The sequence below is a fragment of the Contarinia nasturtii genome, unplaced genomic scaffold (genome assembly GCF_009176525.2).
Source record: "Contarinia nasturtii isolate CC-2019 unplaced genomic scaffold, AAFC_CNas_1.1 Cnas_scaffold_493, whole genome shotgun sequence".
Lineage (NCBI taxonomy): Eukaryota > Metazoa > Arthropoda > Insecta > Diptera > Cecidomyiidae > Contarinia > Contarinia nasturtii.
In genome coordinates this window covers 3,024,142-3,048,568 of record NW_022197846.1, presented here as the reverse complement: position 1 = coordinate 3,048,568, position 24,427 = coordinate 3,024,142, and the positions used below count along the sequence as shown (strand labels likewise).

Below are 24,427 nucleotides of genomic sequence, written 5' to 3'. Positions count from 1 at the left end.
CGATGTCCGAATGTATGTGCGTACCCTGTACCCTGTACGCAACAATTTGTTAACACGATAACTTTCAAACAAGAAAATCAATTCAAAACATGACTTCATAGGATTAAGGGTACCTCCCTCACGTGAAATTTTTAAGTAGCAATTGGCATTATTCGACAGCTTACTTTAAGACCTTCCCAGCGAATATGCATATGCCCTGGGTATGTCAAGTATAGGTGCCACAGCGATTGTTTGAAAAAGTGTCCATTTTTGCACTATCGAAGGCCATATCTTGAAAACAAGAATTTTCTGGGATATAAGCTATGCGGCGTTTTTAAGCTCAGACTTGTGCCTACAATCGGTGGGATGTTCAAAAAAATCGTTGAGCTTGTTTTCGAGGTAATGGACGTTATGTATCCGGCCGAACGGTAACTTTTTGGTTTTTGGCCAATTTGGCCACTCCAAATCGAAATTTTTGGACCGCAAATGGCACCATTCGATAGCTCACTTCAAGACCTTTCCAACGAGGTGCATATGTTCGGGGTGTGTCAAGTGGATGTGCCTCGGTAACCGTAGTAAAGTGCCGGAACAAAAAGTTAGTTCGATAGAATTCGCATATTTTCACGGAAAAATATGCGGTTTCGATTTTTCATCGTTTAAAATTATTGTCCATTGGGTTCAATCGGAAAATTCATTCGTGCATTCTCCATTTTCATTTTCCGGAAATTAGTATAAATAGAGGTGCATTTTGTATGGAGAGCTCAGTGTTGTTACAACTGACGAACAGTACACATCGTCGAAATTTTTTCGAAAAAACAAATAAAATGCTGAAATTGAACAGTGAACAATATGCACGGGTTTATCGCCATATTAGTCGCCATGTTGGCTTCTACAACACCACCGGTAGTGGCCGCATCGACAATGTATTTTCGGTCGAAAATCGCCGACGGATGAACTTGCCGGCAAGAGATGCCAAAAATGCGGAACAAGTAAAAAGTAATTAAACCGAATGAAAAATAATTTTAAATCGAAACCGCATATTTTTCCGTGATTATTTGCGAATTTTATCGAACTTTTCCAGCTATTGACCAATTGAGCCAAAATGGAAAAAAAGTGAAAAAAAAATCGATAAAATGCGCATATTTTCACGGAAAAATATGCGGTTTCGATTTTCCATCATTTAAAATTATTTTCCATTGGGTTCAATCGAAAAAAAAAAAATCATTCGTGAATTTTCCATTTTCATTTTCCGGGAAAATTTATTTAATCCAATGGACAATGATAAAGACCGTTAGGTTCAATCATTGATTTGAACCTTGTATCGTATGTTATTAATTTTATCGATGTTTTTTTTTTGTATTTTTTCCAATTAGACATGATTCGCACCATCATTACTCGGGGTGGCGACGTCGCCCGATACCCAAGTACTGCGGCGGAAGAAAGTGCGGACGATGACGCTATTGGTGTTCCAGAGGCCGAAAAGCAAGTGCCACCGCAAGCGCCAAGAATGAAAACGGTAGTGATCGTCAATGGCAAAACTACCATCTCCAAGCCACTCGAACGAGCCATTTACCGGTTCATGCTCCGGCACTTGGATATGTATGGTTCGGAGCGCAATATCAACGCCATTAATCGTGTTTACACACGATTTCACATCCAACCATCGTCGATAATTACCGAACGATTGCGATCCATTATCCAAAATGTAAATCGGCACTACGATGAGAAAACCAACACTTGTCCGTTGCCGGAAACATATTACGGAAGTTAGTCACCGGCGACAATGTCCAACGTCCAGACGATCGGTGGGAGCAATCGAGTGATGAGGAATCAGCCACATTCGACACATTTGAGATGCCATTGGATTCGCCAAAAAATTCTTCTGAAGATGAGCAATCCGCCGCGGTTTGTCGGTTAATTCATTTAAATTTCAATTGAAGCAATGGCTTCGCGAATCTCAAAATTAATTAATTAATCATCATGTGATCAAACGGTGAATAAATAAATAAAAATTAATTCATTTTTATTTTTATTGATTTCGTTTATTAAATCTTTGTTAGCTGCTTGTTTGACATTCTCGTGATTTATCTTTCACGATCTTTTATTTTATCTTATTTTCATGATTTTTATGATTTTTTATTTATTTATTCATTTATTTTATCTTATTTCATTATTTTATTATTTACATTTTATTTTTTATTTTATACCGGATTGGGCACTTAGCTAGAATCAGAATACTGATGTTTTAGGTGTCACCGACCTCATTTATTGCCATCTATGGCCATAAAACTGAATTTTGACTCTTTTCTTGAAAGGACCATCTTTTGAAGACAGGCGGGCCGATTTTCGAACTTTGATATTTTTTCTTGATCTATGGCCCAAGGGCTTTCCAACCATACACAGGCTGGAGGCCTTCCAGGTTAGAATTTGGAAATTACATGTATTTCAACACACTAAAGTGGTTTCGTCATTCGCGCGTTCTGCCGTCCGTTGTGATTCGCTCAATAATACGCGACAATAATAAAAATCACGATAAAAAAATCACATTTTTTAACGGGAATTCGTCGAATAAAACCACTGGCGAAGACGTAAGTTCAAAAGTGCACAGCACAAACGCCTAACTGTCAAAATCATGTAGTTGAAGCAACTTAAGTTACAATTGTAACACAATCGACGCGAACAACCTCAATTTTAACAATTCAAATCGAAATACAGAAACATTTTTTTTTATTTTCATTTATTCTGTTCAATACAATTAAATTCCAATACTTCGGTTGTGTCGAAAAATCGAATAAAATTCTTTCTTAAAATATTTTTTGACTCATTATTTGTATGTCTTCATGGTTCAAGTAATTGTGGAGATATTTCACAGCCAGAATATGTCCCGTTAATATGGCAATCATGAATGATTTGTTTCCAATTTTCATCCTCAACCAAAACAAATGGATTACCAATAATTACGAGAATAGCTCTGAAAATAAGAAATAAATGATATAATTTTCTATGTGCTTAGGTTTATCAACAATTGTTAGTGTGTGCAATCGTACCGTGCGCGACTGATAGCAACATTCAACCGGTTTTTATTTTTGATAAAACCGAGACCAGATTTTCCATCGTGTGAAACATTCTTTATATTCGCTCGAACAGTTGATATGACGATTGCATTTCTTTCTTGTCCCTGGAATTCTTCAACGCTTCCGATTTTCGGTAGTTTCCCTTCAAAATATGAATCACAAAGTTGACGGATATTCTTAACTTGCAGTGCATATGGTGTAATTACTCCGATGTCATCTTCGGTAAGACCACAGTCATACAACTCTTTTATAACTTGTGCCACCTTTTGGAACAAACAAAAATCAACCAATCAACAATTTAATATTTTTACAAAAAAGCACCCGTTTTTTTTTTACCTGATTCACTTCGCTCAGATTTCTCCATGAGGTTGAGTCATTTGGTCTTTGGTCTTCACCCTTAATGCCCAAGAAATAGACACCAAATTTTGGTGAATGTTTTAGTTTAAGACTTGAATTATTTCTCGACTGGAACTTTGCAAGAAGTCTTTGTTCGTTGCTATCTTTGTCCGAAACGTTCGCAATTAATTTCGAATCATACGATAAATTGCTGTATCTTGCAAGAATACTCGGTAAAGATCGATAATTGTGCAACAGTTGTGTTACCATACGTTCGTCAAAGCCACCATTTCGCTGAAATTGGAACAATGTTAAATTAACTCTATTGTGTTGAATCACATGTCGAAAGTGGAAAATAAATATTTAAAAAAATATTCCAATTACCCCAACGTCCTTATGATAGGGCAAAAGATCCAACAGACGAGAAAGTAAGCTTTTATCTAAGCCACATCTTCTGCCAATGGGCGAAAGTACGATTGGTCCCAATTGGTGTGGATCACCAGCCAAAATAATTTGACCATTGTCTCTGTCAATCAACGAAATCGGAATTGCGATTTCTGGTTCGGTACATTGGCCAGCCTCATCAATGATTGCATGAGTAAAATGACCTGATTTAAATTTCATATATAGTAATGATCCAAATGTGTTGCATGTACTGATCAAAATACGATGTAAACTAATAACTTGTGAGTTGCATTGCACACGGATGCCATTCTCAAATGGATTTTGTGGTTCGGCTGTTGATCTTGGCGCAGCAATATCAACTGTCATACAGTGTGGCCGAAGTTCGTCGGGTATTTGTTCGCGTTCGATGGCATTTTGACTAACAATTCGAGCAAATTCACCTGCTTTCAATGCACCACAATCAGCTAATAGTTTTGTTATCAAATTAGCAGCACTGTTTGACGGAGCAGCAACAATTAAACGTGTACTCCCTTTTTTGTACAGCTGCAATATAATTTCAGCTAAGGTTGATGTTTTTCCGGTGCCCTGATAAATTACAAAAAAAAAAAAAGAAAACAAATTGTTTGACAAATGCGGACATTGTATTTCGATATTATCAGCGCAGACTCGCAGCTGATTGAGATGATCTAAAGATAATATCTTTAAAAATGAAAAACATTTTTTTTAAATCAGCACCTACCGGCGGTCCAAAGACCAAATATGGACACATTTTAACCTCTCCCCGTAACACATTCACAACGGCTTGTTTTTGTATTTCGTTGAGTTTTGGATTAAACCATACCATCTTTTGTTTTGGATAATCCAAGATCATTTCACCATCAATTAACTTGACCTGCATCTGTGGTCGATCGCCAGTTTTTATTGAACTTGGAAATAGGAAGCCTGAGTTAGTATTTAGTAATTTCTTCGAAACTCTTTCGATGGCATTGTGCCACTTCATAAATTTTGTTCGTGAAAATTTAAAGGTAAGCTTGTAATCTTCACCAAGATAATTATTATGGAATTCATCATTGAACTTCAGTAGTAAACGATTTTTCGTCATTTTATGAATGTAACCTTGATATTGTTGATTGTTTGTGGTTTTTAATAAACTTTCCGCATAAACCATGTCACCGATAACAATTGATGGTCGACATTCGAAAACGTTTTTCTTCATTTCGTATGCCAAATATTCTCTATCTCGTACAAAATGACCGCGATCTTGATCGTACGTTCGAAATTCAATTCGCATGAAAACCTCTTCGAAATATAACAATGTATGAAAGTAAGATGCATAATTTTTCTTTGACAACGAACTGAAAACGTCACCATACATCCTTTCAACCATATCATACAAATCAGCAGATGTGTTGACTGCCATTGTTTCGAGAAATAACTTTTCTGGCACTTCGAAGCGCTCCAATCTTCACAGAAAAAAAATAAGATAGAAATGTTGAATTAACTGTTTATTGATTTAATTTGAAAATAAAAAGAAAACACTTTATTTTACCTATTATCAATGAAATGAGGTGATGAGATCGGAGCCTGACCTTTGCTTATTTCTCGTTTGTTTGTATAGATCTTTTGAGTGTACGCTTTGGTTTGTTTAACTCGAACATATTCAACTTCCTCAACATTCTTCACATCCAATGTAAAACATCGACGCACTGAATACTTGTTGTCGATTTTAAAATCAATTTTAACTTTAAACACACCGGTAAGAATACCAATTAAATTGATTTTATAGACATAACGATCACCTGGCCGAATATCGTGTGGTCTATAGAGTTCGTCGCATTCGAGTTGTGATGCAAGGATTTGATTTTGAAATTTGGCTGGTGAAATTTTCCGTGTACGATCTGATACATTTGTGGCAGTCAATTCGATGTATTTTTTCTCTTTCGATCCGTCCAATACCACGCTCAATGATTCACTCCGGGTGAAAACTATGCCAGCATCTTCACAATCAATTTCATCATCTGACTCAACAATTTCCGTGTCATTGTTTTCGAGTGATGATGAGGTGGCATTTTTGCTTTTATTGGATGAGATCTTTGTAATTTTTATACAACGAAAGAAGAATTCTCCGTAGTCAGGCTTTTGAAGGCTTGAAATAACTTCAGCCACAACGGTATCACCTTCGTTTGGCACGGCATTTTGTTTTTGATTGTCCGAATGTTGCAAAATATCGACGTAAAATATATACTTGTTATCGATTAATCCGTACTTCAATTTTTTTTTGAACGCAGTTATTTCACCTGTAACGGTTTTTCGTTCATTTGCTTTCATCCCATAATATCCAAATACAGTACATTCCGATGGATTTTCACGATTTATTCCAAACAGTGCTTCAACTTCGACTTGATCACCAGCCATTGGATTGAATGTACATTCCGATTCGCTGATAAGAATTTTAATCGGTTGTGGCGTTTCAGGGCGTGTATCAATCACAATTTCACCATTAAATTTCTGTTTTATTTCACCTCTCAGTACTCTTAAGCATGTGTTTAATGGAATCGCACTATTTTTATTGGTACCATCGATGTCTGCTAATGTCGCGTCCCAGTATTCTTCTTCAACTGAATCAATTTTGTAAATAACAATTGGCTGATCGTCGGATATTTTACGTGCCGTACATATCACCCAATCACCAATCTTCAATTTTTTATTTGCCATTGATCCACTAGTGAGCATATATTTGCCATCGATACGACCATTACCGTCACTGTAAAGATGAGTCACTTTGCCTGAAAGTGAAGTCAACAATCGTAAAACGTAAATTATGCCTAACATTTTAGTATCACTCGAATCTTTTGCTATCCGAAAATGAAACAAAGTATACAAAATTTACCTTTGTAACGAAAAAATTCGGCGTCTGGCATATATGACTCCTCAACATGATGATTTTGTTCGCCAGCTTCATCTTCATTGCCCAATGTTTTGATTTTTTCTAAAATCGCTTGATATTCGCGAACATATTGATCTCTTGTTGGCTGTGGCGCTAAACATTTATTGTACAAATAGTTGGCAATGTACATTTTTTACTTGTTGGCTCGATTGAGACGATCGGTATGAAATTAATTCAATTTGTTTTCGTTTGGTTTGTAGAATTTTTAGAATACTGTGACAAGTATAAAACACTTTTTGCCGTTTTCAAATAGCTCGTATCGTAAACAGAATCAAACAATTGACGAAAATTGTGTTGAAAAATAATACAACTCTGTTTAATGCGATGCAAATGTCACGGTTCAGATTACACACACCATGTCCCAATTGAAAAGCATGTTCATGCAAAAGTGTTAGGTTAGAATAAAAGAAAGAGAGAAAGAAAAACACACAAATGCCGCTTAACACACACTGCTCTCGCATTCAAACAAACACTCACACCACTATATGCGGATACAATAGCGGCACACAATTCATCAGATGCGCATGGGACTGAGAGCGTGTTTACGCTGTTCAATTATGAATACACAGCCGTATATTTGTGCAATATAAAAATCATTTTGCACAATTATTTGTTCCGTTCGGAGAACGTGTTTATGCATTGATTTGTTCTGGATTTATCAAATTACCTCTTAAAGGAGAAATTCATTCAGCGAAAATCTAAAATGTTTTAATCCATGCGTCCTTTGTTGTGTACGAAATTTCTTATCTTGCTCTTTGCGTTGCCAGTTCGACAATGTGAATTTTCTATTTTTGTCAACTCTTGATTTTTGCACAATGGGCATTGAGAAAGGTGTTTGACAAATTTTCTACTAGATTATTTTTCTATTACAGTTATTAATTTTATTCGTGATTCCATTGAACACTTTAAAAACTCTTAAAAATATCTTTTTTTCGTAGATAGATAGCAACCAAAATTAGAAAATCTAGATAAATATTAGATTATTAGTTATTTTGTTCTTCATTATCTAGATAAATAATAGATAATGTCTTAGGCAAGATATCTTTCAGATATCTTCAGATAAAGATATCTTTGCCAAACACTGTTTTCTAGGCCTCCATTAAGATAAACACACTCCACTCAGAACCGACGTCAAGTATAGTAACAGAGATACCATAATTTCTAAAAAGATTTTACGTCAACTAAAGTTGAAGTTTTTATGACGCACGATATCCTAAAAACAAAAAAGACAATTTATTTGTTGTTCTAATTTTTATTATTTATTTTCATCTTTATAAATATGCAACTTTTTAATATAGATATTTTTATATACATAATTCTGTGTAAATGAAGCTCCTATTTTAAAATATTTTCTTTCGATTTATAAAAACAATATCTTTTTATTGATAACAATTATTATTGCAGTATATAGTATTTCATATGTTTTTTTTTCTTCATCATCTAATAAATGTTTTTTTTTTCTTTAATTTAAATAATTTATTTCTCTGTGTTTTATATATAGTTCTAGCTATCATTGATGTTTTTTTTTATTGGAATTTCGTAAATTAAACAGTACACTATTTAAATGTATTGCAAAGGTCAGTTGTGTTTATTTTTATTTGCAAATTTCGAGGAAAATCATTGTATGCTTTTTATGTTGATTATTGACCGTTGTCAATTGGGTAAAAGGAATTGGTTAGGCTCTGAAAAGAGACTGCAGCTTATGAAATTACATTGAATTTATTTAATACAAATATATTTATTGATGTTCTCATACAGACAGTGCAGAATATGACAAAAATAAAAGGTACACCAAAATGGGTCGAATATACATATGCAAAGTCCAATCGATAACGACTAATACAATAAGCAGAGTTTCATAACAATCATATTTCACCTTTGCTAATACAATAAAAATAATTGAACTCATTTCAATAGTGTGTGTGTGTGTGTGTAAACGAATATTTTGCTGTTTTGTTTTCACATTTTTTTTGTTATATATTATACGTGTATATCACTTTTGACTTTTTTTTATGTATATATATATTTATATGCTTCTGTTCACTTCCTATTAAATAACATTTCATGTGATTATAATTGTTTATTTTTGTTGTTGTTTTAAAAATAGCCACAGAGAGTGTGGATAAAATCAAAATGAAATGTACCTCGCTCTCTGTTGGGTAAAATTGACCATTTCTCAATAATTGAGCCAAGAATATTTTACTTAAAAGATTTCATTAATTTTTTTTTTTTTATAATTTATAAAGAAGAAAATGCACACTTAAATGACCTTCAAGGCTATTACTACTTCGCTTACTCATTTTGAAGTTGAAAAATAAAAATTCTTCGAAATGGAACGCTTTTCAATGGCAGCGACTAACCACTCGACAAATGCTGGATTTGATTTATTTATTTGATTGCTTTCACTGCGTCACCGCAACACTCACATTCAACAGTTATCTACTTTCTGAGTGGATCTAGGCTTTCGAGTGTAAAATCATCTATGAGCCCCAATTTGTTGTTGGTCGTCTAATTATATAAATAAGAAAATAATAGAATAGATGAAAATGTTCTTGGCTACAACTCAACATGCCAATTTTGTTACATCCAAATGGATAATTACACGGTGGCAATTTAAAAGAAGTGACAGAAGAGGAAAAAAAATTGCAAGTCTAAGTTGTTACGAGAAACCAAATCCAATACATTTGTTTTAGGCTAATTTATGAGTATATCTATTATTTTTTTTTTTGTTTAAATTATAAATCAGAGAGTCGTGTATTCGTGCAGTGATCGTTTTGGTCATGCTACTTGGAAAGTGTGAAAGAGGATCGTACTCAGTTGCGAGGTTACACAAAAAGGAAATAAGTGCTGGGTGCAATCAAAACCATAATTATCACCAAAAATGCATGATTTGCTACGTCCTAAAGTATTTTCGTGACCATCACCTTACATCAAACCAAATCGATAATACCTTTAAGATAAACTACAGTTACTATTACATTTAGATGTATATATATATGTGTGTTATGAATATTGCATTTTAATAAAACGTTGATCGTTTCTCTCCACCTCCTCTGGCTCTCTCTTTCTATCTTTCTTGCTCCTGCCATTCGCAATCGGTTTGGTTCGAATTTATGTGCGAACAGCATCAAAACCAGAAATTTTATTAAAAAATTCATGATTTTTGTGTCGTGTATTATTGAATTCGTTGAATAGTCCCATAGCAACATCTGCAAATAAATCAGCCGGAATTTCCTTTTTGGTCTCAGTTTTTTTCTCGTTCAATTGTTCCGAATTTGCAAAAATACTTGATTTATCATCAACATCGAGTTGTAGTCGGCTCAAATCTAATGCATTCAATTCATTCCATGCGCTTTTTTCGTTGGCCAATGAAAATGGATTTTTTTCAATTTCATCTGGTTTTTGGGCGCCCATACCACCACCATTTACTATTTCGCTCATGTTCGATGGTGACGGTGATGCTTTATAGCTATTAAATATTGCATTAAGATTCTCATTATTTGTTGACAAAAATTCAAATTCTTTTTTCGGTGTGGCCGTGTACTGAGCGTTTACTGTACTTGGTTCGCAAAATGCTGATGCCACTGAATCATTGAATGGATTTTGATGAGTTGATGCGGTCGATTGTTGTAATACACTCTCAAAACTTAAATCGTCATGCAATGTAAATGCACTACCCAATGTTGCTGGCAACGAATTCTCTGACATCGTCTCCTCTTTCTGAACCTAAATTACATATAGTAGTGAAGTTGTGCATTTGTTGATTTACGGTGCAAAAATTCAAAAAATTTCATTCGTTTATGAGCAAATTCATGCAAGTTAGTAGTGGTAATAATAAAAGTGTGTTAGTCAAAGATAAAATCATATTTACAATAGAATTAAGAAGAAAAAAAGATCAATCGAATCGAGTTGCATGCAATTATTCAACGGTGAGCATTTGAAAGAATCATGAAAAAATGATTACGTTGTATGTATATGATACTTACATCAAATGGACTTGAATCGAATGGCGTTGAACCGAACAGATCTTGATTTGTTGTCACATTACCATTGCGCCGTGGAATCGTTGCCTTGGGCGGTGGAGCCACTGTGAATGAATGAATATCATCTGATTATTTTTACGTTTATTAATTTTTTTTCTCAATCAAATTTCATTGATACTAACACAACGGTGTTGTTTTGGCGGCTCCATTGTTGAGATTGCCATTTGTTGAGCCGTTCATCATTGAATTGGCGTTCATCGTAAATAATTGTTGACCCATTGTTGTTTTTGGTGGCTCAAATCCAAAGAATGATTCCGACGAATTCTTCTCGGTGGCGAAAATGTCATTTTCATCGGCACGCGGATCAAAATCACTATCCGAATCGGAATTCAATAAAAGTCCTTCAAGTTTTGTGCCAACCGATGGCTTCAATGCGTCCAGCGTTGAGCTTATTTGGCTTTGCAAATTTCTTGGTGGAACAATCGGTGCAAAATGCTTATCAGATGTTTCTATCAATAGCTGATCATCATTATTTGGCGATGACACATCAATTCCTGTGGCAGTTTAAAAAAAAAGAAAGAAATTATGAGTTTTTTTTGGTTTAATACATTTAATTTAAAAAAAAAAAACCAGAGTATCATGATTTGCTGCTGCTCAGCATATAGCTGAGAGCTGAGAAATGCTGAACTCGTGCGGCTAAAGCATACGAAACGGATGCACGCACACATGCATTCTCCCCGTTTAAACGGTTATAAACAGTTGATTGGATGTTCAATTCAAAACTCAAAACTTAGTAACCAGTTGAGTTTGAAATTGTGTTGCAACCGACATATGAGAAGCTGCGAGAAAAACATCACATCGCATCCCTCGTTATTTTGCCTACGTAAGTGAAAGCAAGAGATGGGATGCGACGTGCTGTTTTTGCTCTCAGTCTTTCATATATTCTGAAAGTGTACGTCTAACGCATACAAAACAGATGCACGATACATATTCCCCTTCCACTTCGTATGTTCACTGGTATAGTGTGTTACCGTTGTACCGGCAATAGCGTCAACGGCAGCATATACGAAGCGAAAGGGGAATATGTATCGTGCATCCGTTTCGTATGAGTTAGCCGCACGAGTTCAGCATTTCTCAGCTCTCAGCTATATGCTGAGCAGCAGCAAATCATGATACTCTGAAAAAAACATTGAATACGCTACCTAAATCTGGAGTGTTGCTTCCATTGATATTTGCAACATGATTACCAATGCCGTTCTCTTGTTGTGGCAAATCCAAAATATCACGAACGCCGTAACGCATCAATAAGCGATCAAGATCACTCTTTGGCAGAATCTCGGCCAAATCTTTCAATCGCTGACAGTATGCCTCGATTTTTTGCTCCAAATACTTGTTTTGAGATTGCAACTTTGCCACCTCTGTTGTTTTTCCACTTTCGTTGACATAGCGCCTACACAAAAATAAACGGATACATTTTGATAAAATTTATATTTGAAGTTTTCTTTGTCTTTCATACCTGTAGGCTAATTCAAATGCTTGACCAATGGTCAATGTGATGTCCGATGCCAATTTGCTTGAGATGAATACAAAACACTCGTGCGTCTCCTCCGCTGTACGATCAGTTGAATCATTATTGCTGGATGCACTATTTTTAGCTATGAAACTATTAAAAATGCAAAAGAACAACGAAACAATCAGATTTATGCATGATTTGATGTAGAAAACTAACTAACCTGAAAAATTTCTTCACACCCTTTTCGTCAGCACAATATGAAATATTATGCAATGGAAATTGATGCAATATCTTCGTTCCACGTGGTTCCTGTAAATGGGAATTAAATAAAGGGTTATCATTGCATTTTGATTGCTCAATTTAGTAATCTACGTCGCAAAAAGTGAAGAAAAAAACTTACTTGAATAGCTACTCCATCGACGCTTATGGTTATTTCGACCTTTTTCGTCTTAACATTCGATCCAGATTCTGCTTTTTTCATCTGCTGTGAAAATTGCAATCGTCGAATTGCATCTTTAACGGTTTCAATACCTTTCGCTTGATCAACAGGAGTGCAGCCCAAAAACTGTAAATAAATGTGCATAAACGATTTTAATAACATCTATTATTGCTATTGGAAAAATACAAAACTTTATTATGGCACACGATAGCCGGGACAATAAATTCAGATTTTTTTTTATCTCTCAACGTTGATCGAAGGGATTTAAAGAGTCGAGAAAAATCTAGAAATACAAATTGGTTTTTTTTATGTTCCTGTCCACTAAAGCCGGTATTATCAAGAACAATTCCAATTTTATGTTTCATGATTTATATAACGGAAATTTCCGTATTTCCGTTTAAAACCGCACAAGAAATTTTGCCGAAAACAAGTGAGAATTTCATGAGTTTAAGCAAAGTTATAAACATTTAATTGAGGAATATCTCGGTACAGCCTCGGTAATTACATTTTAAAATATGTAAAATAATTATTGAATTTGAATGAGATTTTGAAGCACTTGATCTCTGTATGACGTGTAAAAATGGGTGTATAAAACTAATCAATATTTATTGATTATTTGTGACACACTTGATGAATCACATGTATTTCAATCATTTAATGTGAATGTGAAGAGAAAAAAATTGGTGATCCACCCCTTGTTAGTTCAATAAAGAATCGGCGAGTGCTGAGTTCAGCTTTATTTTATTATCTTTTTAAAACAAACATCACGGAAAGTGTGGTTTCCGATTGTTGTTGTTCGTAGTGAATGTTGATTCATTTGAGTGTAATCTTATCGCAACTGTGTGTACAAAGCGCATTTCGAATCGTTCAATTTCATATACTAACAAAAATCTAGTTTCTGCTTTGTAATCATAATAACAATAATTTTTTGTTACCGCTTTTTTATATATTTGTTTTGTACGATAATTTATTGAATAATATGGAAAGCATCATTAGAATACATTTTGTTGTTATCAGTTTGGTTTTCTGTGTACTGGTGATGTAAGCATATGTCCTGTATAATACAGGAAAACCAAAAGAGACACTTTTTACTTGTGTCTTACGTTTTCTTATTTTCGACTCTATCAGTTATTATTACTGATAAAAATTGAGTCTAGCTATATAAAAAGCCTTGGTTTGTGTTCAAACGTTGATTGAAATTACGACAAAGTGGTCACGAAACACTGTTTAATTATTTGCATTTTTGTAGACGGATCATTTGTTCGCATTACAGTAAATTTCAAATAATCAGCGTGTTTCCAATCGAGAGAGAGAGAGAGTGAGAGAGACAGAGAGAGAGAGAGAGAGAGAGAAAACGTGCACAAAAGAAGAAGACAACGACGACGACGGAAAATAATAATACTCTGGAATAAAGTGGAATTTTTGCTGTGAAAAAGAAAGTGTGAAATTAAGAAAAGATAAGTAAAATGGCGTGTAAAAAAGCAGCAAAATCGTCATGTGAATTTGATATTCCGGTGCCAGTGAGTTTGATGCAGCCAATGTTTGTAAAAGAGAAACGTTTGCTTGGCGCTGGACCATCAAATCCACCAAGTGATGTGCTAAAAGCATTGTCATTACCTATGATGGGTCATTTGCATCCAGAAACATTGAAGGTGAGAAATTTCCCATTCACACAACAAATTAAAATTAATTTGCTCCACATTTTCCACGTTATTGTGCGCGCACACATACACACAGATTATGGATGACATAAAAGATGGATTGAAATATGTATTTCAAACCAGCAATCCCTTGACATTGTGCATCAGTGCAAGCGGCCACGGTGGGATGGAAGCGGCATTGTGTAATTTAATTGAAGAGGGTGACGTTGTGCTGTGCGGTGTGACTGGATTATGGGGTAGACGAGCTGGAGATATGGCAACACGATACGGTGCTGATGTTCGTTACGTTGAGACTGGCAACGATGAAATTCTTACCATGGATATACTTAATGCATATTTTGAAGTGCACAAGCCAAAAATATTCTTTGTTACACAAGGCGATTCATCGACTGGTGTCTTGCAACCGATTGAAGGTCTTGGTGATTTATGCCAAAAGTAAGTTGTAAGAAATTGCGGTATCATATCATTTAATTACTAGCCAGCTGTACTAATAGAAACAATGAACAATGATATGACTAACTAAACATTCGGGTTGTTGTACACGTCTGTTTCAGATATGACTGTTTGTTGGTTGTCGATACAGTTGCATCTCTGGGCGGTACGCCATTTTTCATGGACAAATGGAAGGTTGATGTCGTTTACACTGGCTCGCAAAAAGTACTTGGGGCACCGCCGGGCCTTGCTCCCATCTCATTCAATGCACGTGCAATTCGAAAAGTTTTACAACGTCATCATAAGGTGCCCGTTTACTATTGGGACATTATGCTATTGTCAGATTATTGGAATTGTTTCAATAAACCAAGAATGTACGTACTCAATCGATATTGACAATTCTATAAAATTTTAGTACATTTATTGAATTATTTTCGTTTATTTTGCACAGCTATCATCATACAATTTCAGCTACATTATTGTATGGTTTACGCGAAGCTTTGGCTGCTGTATGCAAAGAGGGATTGGACAAAGTTATCGATCGTCATCAAAAAGCATCGACCGAATTGCACAATGGATTGAAACAGCTTGGAATGGAGTTGTATGTGAAAAATGCAACATATCGTTTGCCAACAATAACATCGATAAAAATTCCAAAAGAAGTTGACTGGAAGCGAATTGTTGACATCGGTGCAAATGAGTATGTGTTATTTTAAAATGGTTGTGCATTAATTAAGTGTCAATGTTTTATTAATTGACATAATAAATTGTATTCATGCATATGTTTCAATCATTTTTTTTTTGTTGGCAGTTATGCGGTTGAGATTGCCGGTGGCTTGGGTCCAACTGCTGGACAAATTATTCGCATTGGTCTTATGGGAGAAAATGCAAGGTCAGATTATGTTGCAACCGCATTGAATGTTCTGAGAGAGGCCATGAGAAATATCCGCACACTTTCAAATCTTTGAAGCAGCCATTAATTAGTTTTATTATAACGAACAAATGAAGCTGGTGTCAAACTCACGACATCGCCCAACTCTAAGTTTACTCATATTGTATTTACATATTTTTAAATGGATTTGAAATCTAGGAATTCAGTAAATATTTGAAATAAAAAGCGTTGAGTAGAAGCGCTCATGTAGAAGTGAATGAAAAAAATAAATAAAATAAAATGTAAATGAAATCGATTTGAGTCGAACCGGTGTGTAGTGTTTTGTACTTACTTTGACTAGATAGGCAACGTGTCCGTTCATCAATGACTCGGGCGAATGTAGCCACGTCTTCTTTCCATTCTTTCCAGACGAGCCATTCTCACTGCCGTTTTGGTTTGCGTTACCGTTTTGCTTATTCCAAAACATGAGCGTTGACATCGCTTGCGATGGTTTAGTTTTCTTCGTTTCGGTCGCCAGTTTGACGTTTTAAATGTATATACAATCTCAGAAGAATAATCAAAACGTGAACGTGTCCTGCAAGAAACAACAAAAAAAATATTAAAAAATCGATATAATTTGACTACCCGTAAAAAAATGTGTGGTATCACATTTTGTCATCGGCAAGCGAATAAAGTCGCCGCAAAACAATAGCACATTTATGGAATTATGACCTGGTAATTTTGTTCGAACATAAATGGAATGCCATAAGATTTCACTTCGGTTTTTTTTTGCTTACAACAATCACCTTGTTTCGAAATGGTTGCAAACAATACTGGACAAAAGACAGAACAAAACGGCACTACAGTTTTGATTCATCCGATTTACAAATCAAAAGCTTGACATTACTCAACTTTAGTCGCAATTGAAACCGCATTTTATTTTTCATTTAAATAAAATGCGTTTCATTATTTTTCCTTCATATTCAATTCAATAATTCGTTGCGAAAGCACAAATGAATTCAAATTCAAATTTTTCCTCTTCTTTCCCCCTCTCTTTCTTTTTCAATAGAAAAATGATTAATTAACTGTCATTTAATCAACCGCATCAAAGTCACAAGTCAGAGTGGCCAAAACGATGTGAAAATATTACAGCATTCATGAAATATTTGTTCGAAAATTGTTGCAAAGTTTTTTCTAAGTGTTTTGTCTATTAGTTTCCTATTGAATTTAATCGTTCGCCTATTTTCATCGGTTTTCTCTTTCAAAGCTCTTTCTCATCTGACGAAGTTCAAGTAGTACTTTTCCGTTTTTGCAGAGAAATAAGCAAGCGCACATACACAGCACCAAATAACCTTTGTTATTACATGTCGAGCGATGCTGTTAGATTTGCGCCAGATCACATATTTATTTAAGACGAGAGAGTGTTGCTTATTGCTTATTGCGCACCACCGACAAATCAAAAGACACACGCAAACATACACGATACTGCAACGGAAACATACAAGAAAATTGAACGAGAGAGTGAAAGAAAAAATTGAACACACACTTGGAGCTGCAAATTTGAACAAAAATGATGAAAAATTAAAAGGGGCTTTCTGTTGCGCAGTTTGTATCATTTGATTATTATTATGTTCGAAGAGCAATGTGTTCATATTCATATTGGATTACATGTGCGCGGCGGCATGCGCCTATAAGTTATGCACACAGTGCGACTCAATGGAATTTATAATTAATTCCGCATTAAATTTAAACTTTCATTTTCTCAATATGTGTATCTCCGTGTCTCACTGGATTTGCACATACATATATTTATTTATTTTATTTTTATATATATATATATATTTTGCTTCGTATCTATAATTAGGAGCACAATTAAAATAAAAGAAAAACGTGATTCGAAATCGCGCGTCGTTCGCAACAAAGCCATTGGTAAACAATTCCACTTTGTACTGCCACCCGTCAGATGCTCACACACTCACACACACACATACACACACAGCTGACAGGCTGATTACTTTAGTGCGTGCACGTCACATAAATAAGCAAAAAGACATAAACCAACGAACTGCTCGACAAACAAAACAGAAAATATGAATATGAATAAATAAGGAAAAACATATTTGTTTGACCAATGTGGACAACATTTTTTTTCGCATTATATGATAACAACAATCGAACGACCAGAGACTCAAAGTCAATGATTCATTTTGGTGCAAATTTCACGGCTTCATACAATGTATACGCAAACAAACCGTTACCAAATGACGTAGACATTGGCCACTTGAATGAATTGTCGGAGAATAGAGAGAGAAACAAATATATAGCCAACCGCATTAAAATACAATTGAATATTACCTCAAATATGACGACTGCAATTACTTTGCTTTCATGTCATTTTTTTTCTTCTTCTTCTTCTTCTTTTCTGTTAACACTTTCATTTAGTCTTTATGCATGGTGTATCCATGCAATGATATATTTTTTTTAATCATTTAAACATATGCATCTCTATATATAGTATGATTTGCGTTTTGTGTTTCGATTCCGCCGAATGCATGTTCCGTCGTGACCACAGTTTTCATTTTAGCATCCCATGAAATATTATACTATAAGTTGACTTGACATATATGCATTAACGGCGACTAGCATTTCGTCCGATTGAGCGCTTGATTTTTTATCTCATGCCACGGAAGTTCTATCTCCGCGAACTGCATTTTTATCGTTTAATTTTATTTCATGACAGCAAATTCACTTCGTTTAACGAAGAAAAAAATATGTGTGTACGAAAATGATTTTGCGGTATTTGTCGGTGTTTTGCACGTGTGTGTGTCCATGAATTCCAATTTGATTTGCTCTTGAATCATGCACGAAAATATCGACGAATTAACAAGAGTAAGCAAGCAGCCAACTTTCTAACCGCTAGTTCAAACAGCATAATGTATGTCAATGAATGAAATGGAATATGAGCATGAGCTTAAATGCCTTCTCATACCATCATTTAATACAACTGAAGAGAGAGAAGAAAGAAAAAAAAGATATGCGCGCGTTCGTAAGTAATGTAGCAAAACTACCTACTACATTGTGTCAAGAAAAACACTTATTGCTCGCCCCTCAATATGCTATATGGATGGATGTACGTGTACAAAATGAAACATCAAACGCATTATGAATAAAGAAAGGAAAGAAAAAAAAATCACACATTCAATGAGAAGTCAGAGCAGAAAAAAATGCGACTATATCTCTCCAGAATGCACAAAACAAATAATAATAAGTGCCATAATCGCTTACTGTATGGCACTGGTGAAAAGAATTGCGAATGAGTCAATAAACTTGTTCTAACCTACATTTTTCTTCTTTTTCCCATTGTATTTTGGATTGCTGCTTTGTGACCAAACCATTTCTGTGTGTGCATATTTCAATTCTCTATATTTCATTCGCTCTCTCTCTCTCTATTTCTGTCAATCGTTCTCTTTTCCTTATACCTTCATTTTGTATTCAATTCGCGCATTACATTTTCCATGTCTGTCGAGTGTATATGTTTTGCCGAGCAAACCGCAATCTCTATAAGTGTTATAGTTTTGCAATTTTGTTCCATTCAAAACCAATTACTCCGTCTTTTTCTCTCAATTTTTCCACACATTTTTCAACATACGCGAGATTCGATTCCAATGACAATTTCTGGGAATGAAAATGAATTTATATTTTTCTCGAAAAGAAAAAAAACGCTGTGCGTTTTGTGTTTTTTTTTTTTTTTGTTTTCTTCTCTCTTTAGATTTGTTCATAGAAATACAAATTGTTATTATTATTGTTGTGTTTTTTTTTTCTTCATTGTGTTCTGGCCATTTGAAAAGTTAATTAAGCAATCGCCTTATTTCTTTTATTTTCAATCAAGTATAGATGAACATGAAAACGGTGTGCTCGTATGACATTTACAGTTCTGCTTAATTTATCGATTCTTAGAATTCTTTTCTGTGAGCATCAATAGACGGAAAGAGTAGAAGTGACGAAACCCAATCACAGACCGATTACGTGATAGTTCAAAGCTAATTTGTCTCGATACTATGTGAAATCGTGTTCAAATGAGATCAATTAATTGTTTTTTTTTTCTCTCTCAACGATTCAAATATATTGAGAGTTTAGAATGATAGTACACGGATGTCAAAGTCATATTATTGAAACGTGCAATTTTTTTTTCATTCTTATTTCAATTGTTCATGATGATAAAAAAAAGCAGCAGCAATGTGAAATGAAATCAGCAACAGTGTGTTGACAGAATGAAGAGAGAAAAAAAACTGGTTTTCGTTTGATCATTGTGCACCATTGAAAGAATCAGCGACTGTGTCAAAATCACGCATTCAGAAATGTGTTTGTATATTAAATACCGTGTTTGAAACAAAACAAAACAGCGCACACCGAATTCCAACAACAGCAACAACAACCAAATAAAACAAGTACTAAACATATAAAAACAACATTGAAAAACACACCAACACAAAATAACAATTGGTTTTTGATACACCAACAACAGCAGCCGCACCACCAACAACAACAACAAATAAATTTGTAAAATCACGCCGCGTATTACATATTGCAATATATATTTATATATATCTCTGTAAATCGCACATACAGTGAGAAATATTTTATTTTTATTTTTTCATCTGTTTGCTCTCTACACATTATCGTCATATTAAAAAAAGACTTGATGGTGATATTGCTATAGTAAAGTGGGTGGTGCGCGCAATCGTAATCGTCATGTAGGACCACTGGAATTCGCATCGGCTATGTTTTTATCTCTCGATATTTGTGTTTATTTTTAGTCTTTTGAAAAAAAATAAAATATTATTAATTCATATTCATTATGATATGCATATATGTTTGATTCTTCCCATTGAAAATTGTTCAATCTTCAACTTTGCCACCAAATCATCACAGCAATGTATAATAATAGCAAGTAGCCTTGGTTTCAATATCAAAATATGTGTTTGTTTAAGTTAATGCTTTGATTTGAAATATACCGTATATTTGAATTTCACGATCGATACAGAGGGAGAGAGAGAGAGAGAGAGAGAGAAAAGCAAATATCACATTATTTGAATGCTCGCAGACAATGCGATATGAAATTGGAATTCGTATGTTTGCATTGCGCTCGATTCATAATTTTTTAGAGTAATTTCACCTGTGCGCATGCATTAAACTATTATTATTATTGTTGTTGTTGATGCTGTTGCTAATTCGAAACCTAGTTCCCATAAGCATTGTTGAATATTATTCCTCTATGGGCGAAGACGGTTGTTCTATTTCTTTTAATTTTGCTTTGTTTTTTTTTTCTCTCTCTCTCCTTTGTGTACGTTGTTCACGACATTCAAAGAAACCCCGAGAGCATGAGATGATGGCTAAACAATGAGACTTGTGAATCAGTTTGCACATAACAAAAACAGTTGATCAAATTAAATTTTGACGCAAACGCATTTGCATTAATATCGGGCGATCTTCATTGGACGAAGAATTAAAACAAAAACAAAAAAAAATGTATCATATACACTCAGAAAGTTGTTGAAACATCCATTCCATATGCGCTTATTTTTGGAATGAGTGTTTTGAGTGCTATTGCACTTTGTGTGTATACCATGTATAAACAACAGAAAAAAATGAGAAAAAACCATACCACACAACAGTGAACATTTCATATCAACGTTTTTTTTTCTCTTCTTCTTGCAATTTCTTTCGTTTTCATTATCCATTTTCCACGAAGTACCGAGTAGAAAATGTAATTTACGTAACTCTTCGCTAAATTCTACGAGATGTGTAATGAAAATGCGCTGGCTATTCATCGGAAAAATGATTGAATGGGATTGAGTTTGTCTGTAATTTTTCGGATTGTGGAACCTTGATTATCGAAACCGTATGGCTGCCAATTTTTTTCTTTTCTCTATCGTTTTTAAAGTATGATCAAAATGGTCAGTACTCTTGGTTGTATGAATAAAGTTTGTCAAATCATTTCGAATACTCAATATGGTTGTTTAGCATCTCTCTAAGATAAATACACGCACGCGTGCCGATGTGATTGTGCACAAAGTCCGAAATTGAAATCAGGTGTTGCGATCGACTTTTTTCCAACACACAAGTTATACGAAATTCATGAGAACAGAAAATGATTGGCGAATGAAAGTCTTAATGTATTGTTGCTGCAATGTGAGATTTTTTTCTTCTGTTGATTGTTGTTGGTTTCTTTTCTTTCTCAACTTTTTGACAAAGATAAAATTCTCTCATACCCAATAGTACACCACGTTCGCAAAAAAAAGGTCTTTTTTTGTATGTAATTTCGTGCGGCTTTTAAGCTTTCATACAATCGCCCGTTCGTGTTTCTATTAACACTACAAATAATTTGACGTGATTTTTTTTTTCTCTTTTTTTTACAACGATCTTTTTTTTGTCGTCAGCTAAACATATATCGATACGGACAACGGTGGCAGCGCAACAACGAGCAGCTCACCGAGAGAGTAAGATAGGCACTGTCCGGGCTGCACCATACAAGACTATAACGGAGATACGCAAAACACGCATTGCTCCGTGCATGATTGTAATTTTCAGATTTACCTCATTCTATTTCGTTTCATGATTTAGTATTACGTCGTGAATGCAGCAATTTTAAAATTATGAAAACATAAAAATTAAATGAAATAAAAAAAAACAACAACAAACAATTTATGTACTCGTTGTTGCAAATGTGTGACCAAATATCGTGTTTGTTGTGTGGTGGTTGGCACTTTAAATTACAAATTACGTTTTGTTAAATGCAAACGAAAACTAAAAACACATATACAAAATCTAAATCAAATAAATGAAAGATGTCGAACATTAAAATCGTCATGTCATAATTATTCAATTGCTAAAATTATCGGCGGCGCAATTGCAAGCCGTAAAACATTAGATGATGACTTACTCGTTTGATGGAAGAAAAAAAAGGTATACAAAAGAAAGAAACGCACGATCTCTTAAACGTACACACAGGAACAATTGAAATCTTTCTCGTTCTCTCGTCGGTCACACACAAGAAGAAAAAAAACCCAAGAACAATTTAATATCGCGATTTATTGTCGCACTTGAATCGTCTCCAGAAGAGCACTCAATGGTAACGATTGAACGTTTTATAATTGCCTAACACACCGAATCGATACACTCTTCGATTATGAGGTAGAAGTGGATTTTTTTTTCTCTGTAACAATGATTCTAATCAGCATTCGATTCTAATTGACAATCGTTCGATTTTGGTTTGTAATTGTCAGTTCGTTGTTATAATTTTTTTATGTGTCTCTTCTTTAATTCTGTTCCTTTTATCGTTTTCACCTCAACAATGCAAGATTGAATGAGGAAACTAGTTAAACAAACACAAGCACACACACACCACACGAGACAAGATGTAAAAGCAAATATCAAACAAAAACCACGATAGCAACTTTTGAGGAAATCAACATCGAAAAAAAAGTGAACGTAACAGTACCGAAAACACAAATAAAAAAAAAACAAATTCAGCAAGAGTTTACAACGGATTAAACGTTTTGTTCAATTATTTGCTCGTTTTATTTCTCAATTTTGAAAAGAGAATTCATGAAAATGATTCGCGTTTAATGCCGATGAATATATATTTAATATAAATATTGTGTTGTGTGTTTAACTTTCTCACTTCTCCTTTGCTCTTGGATTTATTTTATTTATGTATTTATTTTTTTAAAAAATTCAACTTTTAGATACGTTCTGTTCTCTACATGCATCTACATTTAACGAAAAACTAAACAAGACTGCAGATGAAACACAAATAATTTAAACCTGTTGATCGTTTATAACATTATTCCATCTTTTTTGCTTTTGCTTTGTTGCGCTCTTTGTTATTGTATACATGTTCGAAATGTGTGGTATGTGTGGATGTGTGCCTGTTTCTGTATGTGTACGGATGGCGAGAGAGAGAATGATACTTTCGACATTTATTTGTTGATCGGTGTGTACAAGTGGTTGTAATCATATTTGAAATACAATATCGATGTGATGTGTATACGGTAATGCCAGCATATTTCTCTCTCGCCACCACATTTACATAGGACAGTTTAAATATTTCGTCGTGTGCATTAGCATTATCGAGCACGTTATGAAGTGATGTGTATGTGCATGTTTGTTGCTATATTATAATTGAGAGTGTGTGTCTATATAGAGAATGTGTATACTGAAGATGGTAGTGATAGAGTAAGAGAAGAGAAAGAGAAAGAGAAAGAAAGAAAAAGATAATTCCGAGAGCACGCATTATGAGGAAAAAACCCAGAAATTTATGTTTTGAGACGAACTCAGCATTTGTAATTGTATGTACATTGCTTGTTCCATATTTGTCTTGATCTCTCTCTACCGAAAAAAATGTTTTTTTTTTGGAGTCTTTATATGATCAAACGATGCCCCACTGCAGCAATGCCATTCATCAACAAGCACAAAATCCATTCCACTATTACAATGAAATATATTTTGAATAAACTCAAATGAATTGTTTAGAAACTATTAAATCAATTTATGCATTAAATTTCGTGGTATTTCACATTCATATCAGTGTCTAACTTACATCGCAATGTCAGTGTAAGAGTGTATAGTAGTAGTAGCAGCAGCAGCAGCAGCAGCATCGATGCTGCTATTTACACAACTACAAACAATGGGCCGTCATTTGGTTTTTATAAACTTATTTCCAACTTTGTATCATATACGTACCGACTCATTGCTCGAAATTAAAATTGGAATGAAATAAACAAA

General features: G+C 34.5%; 4 protein-coding genes across 5 annotated transcripts; 2 read left to right on the top strand and 2 right to left on the bottom strand.

Moving 5' to 3' along the window:
• The first annotated feature begins 803 nt into the window (after positions 1-803).
• On the top strand, positions 804-1,869 carry LOC116339301. Its single transcript, XM_031765099.1, has 2 exons — positions 804-975; positions 1,353-1,869. Exons 1-2 carry the CDS (start codon positions 804-806, stop codon positions 1,748-1,750), a joined length of 570 nt encoding a protein of 189 aa, XP_031620959.1. The 3' UTR covers positions 1,751-1,869.
• An 836-nt stretch (positions 1,870-2,705) lies between these two features.
• Positions 2,706-7,094, bottom strand: LOC116339265 (probable RNA helicase armi). Its single transcript, XM_031765041.1, has 7 exons — positions 6,685-7,094; positions 5,344-6,580; positions 4,534-5,257; positions 3,774-4,379; positions 3,390-3,683; positions 3,027-3,316; positions 2,706-2,950 (listed from the first exon to the last, which is right to left on the bottom strand). Exons 1-7 carry the CDS (start codon positions 6,869-6,871, stop codon positions 2,818-2,820), a joined length of 3,471 nt encoding a protein of 1,156 aa, XP_031620901.1. The 5' UTR covers positions 6,872-7,094; the 3' UTR covers positions 2,706-2,817.
• A 1,908-nt stretch (positions 7,095-9,002) lies between these two features.
• Positions 9,003-23,450, bottom strand: LOC116339038 (PTB domain-containing adapter protein ced-6). Of its 2 annotated transcripts, none has more exons than XM_031764646.1 (9): positions 22,584-23,450; positions 15,993-16,235; positions 12,638-12,802; positions 12,458-12,546; positions 12,241-12,387; positions 11,927-12,174; positions 10,907-11,278; positions 10,728-10,828; positions 9,003-10,467 (listed from the first exon to the last, which is right to left on the bottom strand). In XM_031764646.1, exons 2-9 carry the CDS (start codon positions 16,137-16,139, stop codon positions 9,853-9,855), a joined length of 1,884 nt encoding a protein of 627 aa, XP_031620506.1. In that variant the 5' UTR covers positions 16,140-16,235; positions 22,584-23,450; the 3' UTR covers positions 9,003-9,852. The 2 variants fall into 2 exon arrangements, with proteins under 2 accessions (XP_031620506.1, XP_031620507.1); XM_031764647.1 differs by having other exon boundaries at positions 9,003-9,249; positions 22,584-23,447.
• Positions 13,854-15,947, top strand: LOC116339039 (serine--pyruvate aminotransferase, mitochondrial). The gene is made up of 5 exons (XM_031764648.1): positions 13,854-14,328; positions 14,414-14,772; positions 14,892-15,143; positions 15,221-15,469; positions 15,581-15,947. The coding sequence occupies exons 1-5, from the start codon at positions 14,143-14,145 to the stop codon at positions 15,735-15,737; spliced, it is 1,203 nt and encodes a 400-aa protein (XP_031620508.1). The 5' UTR covers positions 13,854-14,142; the 3' UTR covers positions 15,738-15,947.
• Positions 23,451-24,427: the final 977 nt, after the last annotated feature.